The sequence below is a fragment of the Megascapheus bottae genome, chromosome 3 (genome assembly GCF_031878675.1).
Source record: "Megascapheus bottae isolate mThoBot1 chromosome 3, mThoBot2.hap1, whole genome shotgun sequence".
Taxonomy (NCBI): Eukaryota; Metazoa; Chordata; class Mammalia; order Rodentia; family Geomyidae; genus Megascapheus; species Megascapheus bottae.
In genome coordinates, this window is record NC_143511.1 from 60,439,111 (window position 1) to 60,451,202 (window position 12,092).

General features: G+C 39.0%; 1 protein-coding gene across 8 annotated transcripts in view; it reads right to left on the bottom strand.

Annotated features, from left to right (window-relative positions):
• The window catches only part of Rnf38 (ring finger protein 38), a 100,102-nt gene that overhangs the window by 9,572 nt on the left and 78,438 nt on the right, over positions 1-12,092 (bottom strand). For all 8 annotated transcript variants that reach the window (XM_090330260.1, XM_090330261.1, XM_090330262.1 and 5 more), the window contains 6 exons: positions 10,717-10,884; positions 8,203-8,373; positions 4,419-4,580; positions 4,051-4,157; positions 2,694-2,778; positions 42-163 (listed from right to left, as the gene is read on the bottom strand). In XM_090330260.1, the coding sequence (XP_090186386.1) occupies positions 42-163; positions 2,694-2,778; positions 4,051-4,157; positions 4,419-4,580; positions 8,203-8,373; positions 10,717-10,884 (815 nt within the window). The remainder of the gene's footprint in view (positions 1-41; positions 164-2,693; positions 2,779-4,050; positions 4,158-4,418; positions 4,581-8,202; positions 8,374-10,716; positions 10,885-12,092) is intronic.

Here is a 12,092-nt window from a genome sequence, read left to right on the forward strand (position 1 = left end):
AAGGGAATTTAGCAGTGACATTAGATACAATATATACTTACAAAGTCTGTTCTGACTGGTGGTTGTTAGGATTGAACCGATATGAAGGAAGTTGTTCAATATCTGCTTTAGTCAGTCCTCGAGGTTTAGCCTCTCCTAGTCTTTCTGCCAGGTTTAAAAGGGCCTGTAGATAGAAAAGGAGACATTTTTTCATCTTTCCTTATATTTTCTTTTTCATTTTGTTTTTTAGTGTTAGGGACATAACCCACAGCCTTGAGCATACAAGGCAAGTGCTCTTGAGCACTTTACATAGAAAATTTAAATTCATATGAAATAAGAGAATGTAAAGAGCACATATAAACCCTTTATTCAGGATAGTAATTTATGGCTACTTTTTTCATTTCTAGATTACTTTCAAACAAAACTAGAAGATGGTATTGTGTTACGGGAAACATACTTCTGTGCATCTAGATAAAAGTTTACTAACACTTCTTAGTTTCAACAATTAAGTGCTAGATATTGCCAAATATCCTGCAAAGCAAATCTTTTCCTAGGTTGAGGACTACTATACTTTAAAAAAATCACACACTAAGCACTAACAGACTTTTGGCTTTGAGGCATTTAGAAATGACAAAATGATTCTCTAGGCAGGTAGAGGAGAGAGATTCAAAAGCACTTTTTCTTCTGCCAATTCCTTTGAAGTAAAATCCACCTTCTCATGTGAGAAATCATTTACTAGGAAGGCTTTCAACAAATTTTTAGGTCCTACGGTGGGTAACAACAGGGTCTGAATAGAGTAGATCAGGGCTATGCTAATACTGTACTAACTTATCAGCAGTGACTCTCAGGGGCACAAACACTCTTTCTGGGGTCCCAAATCAGATGTCTCTGTTGTAGTCAGGGATGGCCTTCATAAAATGACACTATATTGGGTATTTGTTTTCCTGCCCTGATGGCTATGATGCTACAAGGTCATGATACATACCCCCCTCGGCTTACCTGTCATCGATACCTTCTGTTAATACCAATTTCTTTCCCTTGCAATTTCACCTCAGTATGGTTAACATCAAAATACCGAGTTCCTCTTAAAAACAACCCTTTTTTTGGGTGCTGATCCTGAGGCTTGAATCCAGAGCCTGGTATTATCTTCTGAGCTTTTCTGTTCAAGGCTAGTGCTTTGAACTTATTGGCTCAATTTTTTTTTTTGGGGGGGTGATTAACTGGAGGTATCATGGACTTTCTTACTTACGCAGGCTTCAAAGCTGCCATCTTCAGAATCTAGTCTCCTGGGCAGATTAGGATTACAAACAGGATCCCTACTAGTGCCTGGCATTCATGACACTCCTTATCAGTAGTCATACACCAAGTTTAAGAGTAAATTGAGATTTAGTTCCATTGAAAACCAAACTGCCAAGCAACTGAAGTTCTCAAATTTCAACCTCCTAAGTGGCCAGGAGTACTGGCGTTAAGTGCCCAGAAAGGATTAGTCTTGATTTCATACTTCAGTCTGTACTAAATGTAATCCAGAGCTGCGTCAGTTTCTTAACTATCACCAATTCCACCTTATCAACTTCTGAGTCCATGTTGAATTGTTGACATTCCTCCCTCGACTGTAAATTTTTTTTTTGCCAGTACTGGGGCTTGAACTCAGGTCCTCAACACTGTCCTTGGGCATTCTCAAGGCTAGTACTCTACATCTTGAGCCTCAGTACCACTTCCGGCTTTTTGCTATGTATGTGGTACCAAGGAATCAAAGCCAGGGCTTTATGCATGCTAGGCAAGCACTCTACCACTAGGCCATGCTCCCGGCCTCCTTTTGTCTATTTTTAATTATATTATCCTGATTTCCTATCGAATTACAACTCCTTATATATTTCGCATATTAATTCTTTTTGGATTTATGGTTCACAAGTATTTTCTCTCCATCCACAGGCTTTTTTGTTTCGTAAATACCATTCTTAACATCTACAAACCCATCTACTCCTTCAGACTATAAGCGGCCTGAACATTAAAAGTAGAGATTTGATGTTATAAAAGTGTCCCCATTATCTAGAAGGACACTCAAGGACATTAGTTTTTCAATCAAGTCTCCTTTATTCCCACCCCCCCCCCCTTTTTTTTTTGCCAGTTCTGGGCACTGTCATTGAGCTTTCTCAAGGCTAGTGCTCTACCACCTGAGCCACAGCACCATTTCCAGCTCTTTCTGTTTATGTGGTAGCAAAGAATCCAACCAAGGCCTTCAGGCATGCTCAGCAAGCAATCTATCACTAGGCCACACACCCAGCTTCCTATTTCCTAGAATGTTTAATCCCTGAGTGTTATCTCAGATGTGTGTTAGCGTGCCTAATCCATTTTCTCCTCACATATATGCTTCATTCAAGAATTTCCCTCTCTCCAACTTACACATGGAAAAAACATCCCTATTCTTCAAGATCCAGCCCATACATTCTGGTCTTCACAAAATCTTTTCAACACCTAATCGAAATTTACTATTTTCTCATTTGTACTTTCTCACTGAAAGTGTAACATAATAAAACAGGCTTCCTACTGTGGCATCTTAAGTATCTTTAAGGATGATAACAATTTTATGACAAATTTTGAAATGCACAAAATGTTTATGCGGTAAACCTTTAATTAGATAAAGGAGATTAGTAGAAAAATACCTTCATGTACATAATACTCGCCAAATTAATTTGTATTCATCTTCTACTAACCTCATAATTTTCCACTTCTCCATCTTCCACATCCAATTCAAAGCTGAAAGTTGGGCCCACTGCAGGTGGCACTGGAAGCATTGATCTACAGTGAAAGCAACCATGCTAGTGTTAATATGTTAGTACATTAATTCAATGAACAGGCTAAGAAGGACCAAACCACTGGTACAATAATGAAAAATGGGCCAGACACCATTGGCTCATGTTTGAAATCTGGCTACTCAGGAGGCTGAGATCTGAGAATTGTGGTTCAAAACCAACCCAGACAGGAAAGTCCATAGACTCTTATTTAAAAAAAATTGGTGTGTGTTTGTGTGTGTGTGTGAAGCAGCCAGAATTGGAGCTATAGCTTTAAATGTTAAGAGTGATAGCCTTGAACAACAAAAAACCCCCACAAGGACAATGGTCAGGTCCTAAATTCAAGCGCCAAGAGGGGCAAAAAACAAACAAACAAAAAAAAAACCCAGCAAGATTTTAAAATTCTTTTTTAGTAGAAACTGACACTGATTTTAAGTTTTACATGGACATACAAGAGACCTTCAATAGAAGCATTAAAAAAAAAACAACAACACAGATTTGGGAGGTATTAGTATCTAATTTTGAAATAGATGGAGAAAATGGAAGAAGAAGCAGAGTGAGAAGAGGGAAATGGGAGTTAAAACGATCAAAACCACTTAATAGGCACATGACCTCTTACAAAATAAAGACTGCATTTCCTGGAAGGTAATTACACACATACATGGGATGTGACTAAGTTCCAGGTGGTAAATTAGAAACATAGACAAGAGTATTATGTACTTCCAGGAAAATGCCTCAGGAAAAGCAGGTAGATATGATGTCTAGAGCCTGAGGAGTTGTTTTCCTTTTTGTGGATATAAAGCCTAAAGATTGATAGAACCATTACTCTAGTTAACCCACCCAGAATTGCCTCATCTAGACTTCCTATCCTGTCTAACCCACCTATGTCTAATCTAAATAACTATCATGCCTAACCCAGAGGTGTTCACAACAGGTAATCCCAACAGAATAGTTCTAAGACTCAGAAATTATTTCTTGTCTCCTTTACTCTGAAGGAAAAATCATTACAATCTGGATAATCAAATGACAGAAAAAATAATGCAAGCTATAAAAATGGTAAAAACTCATCCTTTTTGTTCCTTTTTTCCAAAAAGGATAACAGAATTCTTCCTCATTTCTCCCATATCTGTTTTTTTTTTAAACCCTACTCTAATTTACCCCTTAACATCAAGTAAAAGTAGTATCTAACATGTCCTAAGAAGACTACAAAGAAAGCCCTCATAAAGGAAAGAAACTCAAGATTTTAAAAATTCAGAATTCAGTAAAAGAAAGAACTTACAACACATATGGCAGTAAGCTGGGATGATAAGGTGGAGGTGGTATTGGTTGCTGGGATCGGTATCTACTACGTCCTGTGAGCCTCCGAGGCATAAATGGAGGATAAGGCTGTAGGGGGAAATAGTAACAGAACTTAAGGTCATTCGAAACTTATAAGCTCTCAAAACCACTATCTTAGGAAATTAGTTTAAGTATTTATAATTTCTTTAATGTTAATATAAATGCAACAACCAGTGTTAATCACACCTAGATATATTGTAAATACTATCTTCCAAATGAATGTGCATATACTAAAAATGTTCAAAGTTATACCGAAACAAGTGAGAATAAACTCTCAAAAAAAGTATTAATGTAAGAATAAAAACTTACTACTCCAAAGGACACCTCCTGATGCAAAGGATCATGTGTCAAGAACTGCAAAGGAGTTGATGGAGGTAATGTTGGGGGATGGGCTGAAGGGGGGTAAGTAAAACTTCCTACTTGAAGATGCTCTCCTAAGAGTTCCACTTCATTTTCTATCCTCTGCAGAGGCTGTAGAGAAAAAAGAAAAATTAATATACTTCCAGAGCGTAAATAGATTACCCTTTGTTCATAATAAAAAGTAAGAATAAAAGGTTTGTAAAGCCATGCAAGTCATTTCTAACAATCTAAATTTCACAAGTGGCAGACATGAAACTACAGTAAAAAATTTTCTAGTACATCTCTGAAGCCTGTTTTTAAGCATTTCTGTTACATATTATATGATACATTTCATTTAATATCTAAACTTTCTCTAAGTCAATTATTTGAAAAATAAAATTCTTTTCAATCTGATCTATTCAAAGAATTTCTTTTTTTCTTTTTTTTTTTTTTGCCAGTCTTGGAGCTTGAACTCAGGACCTGAAGAACAATACCGTTGGCTTTCTCAAGGAGAGTGTTCTATCACTAGAGTCACAGCACCACTTCCAGCATTTTTCTATGTATGTGGTACCAAGTAATTGAACCTGGGTCTTTGTGCATGCTAGGCAAGCACTCTACCACTAGGCCAAACTCCCAGCCCTTCTCAAAGAATTTCTAAGATACCACTTCATTGATAAAACAGTATGTATTTATAAAGCTAAGTGGGATAAGGATAAGATTATGAGGTTTGACATTTGGCACTGTCATCAGCCATGTGATTTAGAGATAAACTACTTAATCTAAATCTTAATAAACTGTCATGTTCATAACTGAATTCAAAAGTGTATTATGAAGGCTAGGTGCCAGTGGCCCATACCTATGACCTTCAGATCATTCAGGCACAGCACTCAGGCCCCGAGTTCAAGCCCCAGGACCAAGACGGACACACACACTATTACAGAACTAGAGGTATGGCTTTAGTGGAAGATAGAATATTGGCCTTGTAAGTGCAAAACTTAGGGCCTAGGGAAAAAACACTATTAAGGCAAGGCATAGTGGTAAATGCTTTTCAAACTAGCACTTGAGAGGCAATGGCAGGAGGATTTGAGTTCTAGGCCAATTTGGGCTGGATAGTAAAACCTTGACTCAAAAAAAAAAAGTAAATTGTGAACACTCAGTTAATTTATCTAAAAACACAGTACTATGTCAAAGCATGTACTGGTTTCTTTTGAGACAAGGTCTTACTATGTATATAGTCTATGCTGGCCTTGAACTTGAGATTCTCTTATGTAACTCAACAAACTTGGAATTAATTTTAATTCCAAAAACATTTTCCTCATCCTGAAACAAGACAGTGCCTATTACCAGTCACTACTTCTCCTGTGTGCCTTAAGTAATTTATTTTCTGTTTCAAAGAATTGCCTGTGGTCATTTCATATAAAATGGAATATGTGGACCTTGTGCCTAGCTTTTTCAGCTTAATATGTTTTCAGGGTTCATCCATCTTGAGGACTGGCTTCAATACTTCATTCCTTTCTGTGGTTGAATAATATCCCATTATATTGATTGTTCATCCATTAATCAGTTCAATGACCATGTGGACTATTCCCAGATTTTTTAGCTGGCAGGAATAATGTTGCAAACATGTACACAAATTTTGTGTTGAGGCTTTCAGTTTAACTTTCTTGGGCACATGTAAATTTGTAGGTTAATTTAATTTCCTTAGAAAATAGCAAAGCATTACTGAATATAGACGACTACCAATGCTTTATTGTTTACATTCTTTTCCGATGTTATTGGGGGAACAGTGTCTGAATCAGACTCATTCTTGCTAGAGAGGCAGTCTACTACTTGAGTGAAATCTCCAGCCCCGCCTACCCTTTCACCTCAAACTTGGGGCTTGAACTCAGGGCCTAGGCACTGTCCTTGAGCTTTGTTTTGCTCAAGGCTAGTGATCTACCACTTGAAAACCAGAAGCACTACTTCTGGCTTTTTCTGTGTATGTGTTACTGAGGAATTGAACCCAGAGCTTCGTGCATGTTTGGCAAGCACTCTACCACACCCATACTTCCAACCCCTCTAGCCTTTTGTGGTTTGTTTTGGGCCTGGGCCAGTCTAGAGCACAATTTCCCAATTTACATTCCTTGTACAACTGGCACAAAGGCACACATTACCACATGCAGGCACAGGTTGAAATGAAGTATTTACCACTTTTCTTCTGGGATGGCTTCAAATCACAATCCTCCCTTATCTCTGCTTCTCTCATACCTGGATTACAGGTGTGTGGGTGGGACTGAGCCCAGCCCCCCCCCTTTTTTTTTTTTGTGGGTCATGGGGCTTGAACTTGGCCTGGGCGCTGTCCCTGAGCTCTTCAGCTCAAGGCTATCGCCCTACCCTTGAGCCAAGGCCCACTTCCATTTTTTTCTTCCTACAGGTTAATTGTGTCCAGGATGGCTTTGAACCTTGATCCTCAGATCTCAGCATCTGGAGTAGCTGGGATTACAGGTGTGACCCAATGTGCCTGGCTCCAGCCCTAACACTTTAATTTCAAAGCTTATACATGCAAGAGCTATCCTGTTCATACTATAACAATACCAAGAACTCCAAGTAATTTAGCTAAGTGATGAGATCTTTTAAACAACTCCAAACTTTAACTCAGAGCCTGGTGCTGTTCCCGAGATCTTTAGGGTCTAGGTTAGCATTCTATCACTTTGAGCCACAGCTCCACTTCCAGTTTTCGAGTGGTTAATTGGAGATAAGAGTTTCATGGGGACTTTTCTGCCTGGGCTGGCTTTAAACCTTGATCCTCAGATCTCAGCCTATTGAATGGCTAGAATTATAGGTGTAAGCCACTGGCGCTTAGTAACTTCAAACTTAAGATACTAGGGATGACTAAATTTATTTGAACCTTAAATATACAAAAATATGGGAAGCTAAGATGATCATACTGGCATGAATCCTAATCTGAAACCCAGAAAATATTTTCTTGCACGAATTGTCGTATCTACTCGATAAGAGAGACAAACTTGTCATAATTGCATCTGTAGTTTTCAGGAGAACAGCCAGGTAGGCTTACTTTTTTTGATACTCAGCCTGGTGTATAAATTCTTAGAAGAATATATTTAGGGTCTGCTATGGCAGACTTTCAAGTTCCCTTCACAGAGATGTAATCTTGAATATGTTACTTGTCCTTTCCCCTTAATATCTAATGGTTTGGACGCTTAGTCTGTCTAAAAAAAAAAACCAAACCAACTGGACCTTTTCGTTGTGTTCTTCTTTTCCATTATATAGTATTTGTACTAGTCCTCCTAAATAGTAAGCCTCTAAGTTATGTTCCAGCCTGAGCACAGAATTAATATGTAAAAGACTATATCATTTACCTTTTATGAGAATACAGTGGGAAAGCAGGCCAAGAAAAACTCAGTCTCAGAAGGTTTGGCAACTTTATAGTTTCATATCCAATTTAGAAACAACAACAACAACAAAAAACAGGACAACAAAGAATTCTGTTTCAGCTTTACTTCCCGAAAGATTGTACATTTGAAAACTGATACAAATTCAAACTAGACAGGTGATACTAAAATAATGAGAAAAAGTCAAGTAACCAGGCAAATTTAAGGTAACTTTGTTCATACTATTTTGTATGCCTGTCAGTTTTTTTTTTTAACACTCATAAGAACACTAGATTATAGTGTTTTGGTTTTTTTTCCCCCCAAAATTAATCTGTCTGGCCTAAACATTCTGGAAACATTTAGACAGAAGTAAAGATACTTACCGACCGTGATTGTTGTGTTTGGAAGGGGACAAACTGGCCTGGTGGAGGCAAATGAGGAGGATGATGGGGAGAAAGATGCGGAGGATGTATAAGAAACGGATCACTAGAAATAAGGGGTGGGAACGCAGCATATGGTACTGGCAAGTGCTGAACAGAACATGCCTGGAGTACCTGTAAGAGAAATCATTATTTCTGACAGAGAATATCAGAACGTACAATTTTTTAAGGAAAAAATACAGTAAAAGTAGAAATATTCATTGTCGTATTTCCCCTAAACTCATACAAAATGTATAAATAATTTGCATTAGTTATTTAACTGAGCACTGGTTGAACTCAAGGACTCATGCTCTTTCTTGGCTTTCTTGCTCACAGCATACACTCTACTACTTGAACCATGTCTCTAGTCCAGCATTTGCTGGTTAATTGTTTTAAGACACAGCAAATACATAACCAAAACCTCTGCTTTCAATCTTATAATTTTTCTTTTTTTTTTAGGATTAAAAAAAGAAAGAGAAGAATATAGCCAGGTTCCAGTGACCTGTAAATCCTAACTACTCAAGAGGCTGAGATCTGAGGATTGTGGTTTGAAGCCAGCCCAGGCAGCAAAGTCCAAGAGATGATTATCTCCAGTAAACTACTCTGAAAAAGTAGAAGTGGTGCTGTGGCTAAAGTGGTACAGTGCTAGCTAGCCTTGAGCACAAAGAGGTTCAGGGTCAGGGATAGTTCACACTTCTTGAGTTCAAGCCCCAGGACTGGCAAAAAGAAAAAAAGACTACAATCCACTATTAATTATAGTTTATAATCTGTTAATACTGTAGTTGGCAAATACAACACTGTTGGGGACTGACTGTGGGGTCAGTGACCTTGGACCCGCACAATTGAGTACACAAGGAAGTAAGCTCTTATGATTTTGGGCTGTGTCAATAGCTTCTCATTTAACCTGTTTGGGACTTGATAGCTTCTCATTTAACCTATTTGGGACTTGATAGCTTCTCATTTAACCTATTTGGGACTTGATCGCTTCTCATTCAACCTATTTGAGACTTGATACTGTTTGTAGGAATGTAGCCCCTGGCAGTTCCCTAGTTTAAAGAAGTGTATTTAAGGTCAGAACTGGAAATAAACTGGGCTTCGGTCTTGGGCTACAGGCTTCTTAAGCTGTGGCTCCTGATTTGGGCTCTAGCCCTCCCGAACCCCATCTGTTTGTCTCTCTTCTATTTTTTCCTAGTCCCTGCCCCCTATTTCAGGAATCCCAATCTGCGAACCCTGGCCCCGGCGCAACACAATGGTTCTATTACTGAAAAACCAAGCTTTGGTAGCTTAATCTACTAAATTGGCTATTGGTATGTGTATTGAAGCTTAAATCTCACATTTAGACCATTATATTTAGATTTTTGCCAAGTGCTTCCTATAGCGAAGAATAAGAATGGGCAAAGTAACCATAAAATCCATTAAGTGGGCTGGGAATGTGGCTTAGTGGTAGAGTGCTTGCTAGCAAGCATGAAGCCCTGGATTCAAATCCTCAGTACCACAAAAACAGAAAAACAGAAGTGGTGCTATGGCTCAAGTAGTAGGGTACTAGCTTTGAGCACAAAGAGGCTCAGGGATAGAGCCCAATCCCTGAGTTCAAGCCTCAGAAAAGTGGCCCCATATCCCAAGATTCACTGAGGCAGGAGGATTTCTATCCTAAGGCCAGTTCAGGCTATATAGTGAAGTTCTATCTTGGGAAAACCAAAATGAACATAACAACAAGTGAGCCCAGTGAGTGCTGAGACTATAAATTGTTGAACACTATAATCTCTGAGAGTAAAGCCAACCTTTATTAAGCTTTAATTATAAACAATGTTGACAATGGAACAAGGTAATCAAAACTAAACAATTTAATTGATATAAAAATAGACCAAGCTGGGTACCAGGTAGCTCACATCTGTAATCCTAGCCACTCAGGAGGCTGAGATCTGAGAACCGAGGTCCAAAAACAGCCAAGCACCAAAGTCCATGAGTCTTATCTCCAATTAACCATCAAAAAATCCATGACCGACCCCCCAAAAACAGATGTGTATATATATGTATATATTATATATATCTTAGTAACTTTATTAAACCTTGCTATTGAGATTTATATTGCAATAAATTAGCTGTTTTATATAGATTCTATAAAGACTGTCTCTTAAAATTTGAGCCTTATATAATGCACTTAACCATTCTCCAGAGGAATTTCTGGGGCTGGGAGTTTGACCTAGTGGTAGAGTGCTTGCCTAGCATTCACAAAGACCCGAGTTCGATTCCTCGGTACCACATACATAGAAAAAGCTGGAAGTGGTGTTGTGGTTCAAATGATAGAGCTCTAGCCTTGAGGAAAACCAAGGACAGCGCTCAGTACCTGAGTTCAAGCCTTGAGATTAACCAAAACAAAACAAAAAACCCAACATCAGAGGAATTTCTGACATGTAAATTATAAAACCAACCCAGAATGATATGCTTAACAGAAAGAGCAGATAAAGACAGACTTACTGGAGGAGGCACACTACAGACCGGGAGGTGCTGTCCACTGAAAACCACAGAACATCCTGGGACCTGTTGTGTACTGCAAGCAGGGATGTGCTGGCCTGTGCAGAGTGGAATCCCATGTGGTGCCACTGTTGTTACTGTATAGGAAACAGGAACTGTTCTTTGATGGAGCTATTAGGAAAGAGAAGTAGAATTTCAGATGTCTGGCTAAAATGTTAGATATTAAGTTAACATTAAGACATTTATTAGTTCTCAGCTGCACAAAATTTAGAGACCTTATGAACTATTTTAAAAACTACAATCACTTTTCTTTCCTGGGTACATATCTACTGAGATTCAACTCATAAATATATAATGATTATAAGTACCTATCCTACCTGACAATAGCAGCAATAAATGAGTGCTGCATGTTACCAATAAAAATTATTCTGGGGGCAGGGAGTTTGGCCTAGTGGTAGAGTGCTTGCCTAGCATGCACGAAGACCCGGGTTTAATTCCTCGGTACCACATACATAGCAAAAAGCCTGAAGTGGTGCTAAGGCTCAAGTGGTAGAGCTCTAGCCTTGAGAATGTCCAAGGACAGTGCTCAAGCCCTGAGCCCAAGCCCAGGACTGGCAAAAAAAAATATTCTGGCAAGGTACCGGTGACTCACACCTGTAATGCTAGCTAACCAGGAGGCTGAGATCTGAAAAACTCTGAAGCCAGCCTAGGCAGAAAAACTTGAGAGATATACCCAGTGCATCAGCAGAAAAGACACAATTCAAGTAGTAGAATGCTAGCTATAACACACACACACACACACACACCTAATTATTGACTGTGTGTGTGTGTACATGAGGGTGGGGGGGCACACCAGTTTTGGGGGTTTGAACTTAGGAGACTGAGTGTTGTCCTGACCTTTTATGCTCAAGGCTACCCTCTCTTTTTTTTTGCCAGTCCTGGGCTTGAGCTCAGGGCCTGAGCACTGTCCTTGGACTTTCTCAAGGCTAGAGCTCTACCACTTGAGCCTCAGCACTACTTCCAGCTTTTTTCTATGTATGTGGTACCAAGGAATCGAACCCGAGTCTTAGTGCATGCTAGGCAAGCACTTTAACCACTAGGCCAAACTCCTGCCCCCCTCTTTTGGTGGTTAATTGGAGATTAGACTTTCCTGCCTGGGTTGGCTTTGAACTATGATCCTCAGATCTCAGCCTCAATTAGCTAGGATTACGTGCATATGCCACCAGTGCCTAGCTTTAATTACTGATTTTTGATAGTTATTGTCATACTTAATGAAGTACCATATTTTATTAAATCTAAAATGGCATCAATTTGCATGACTTCCTTTTGCTCTAGTTGGTCATATGACTCAGGGTCTGGGTACTTTTTTGCTCAAGGCT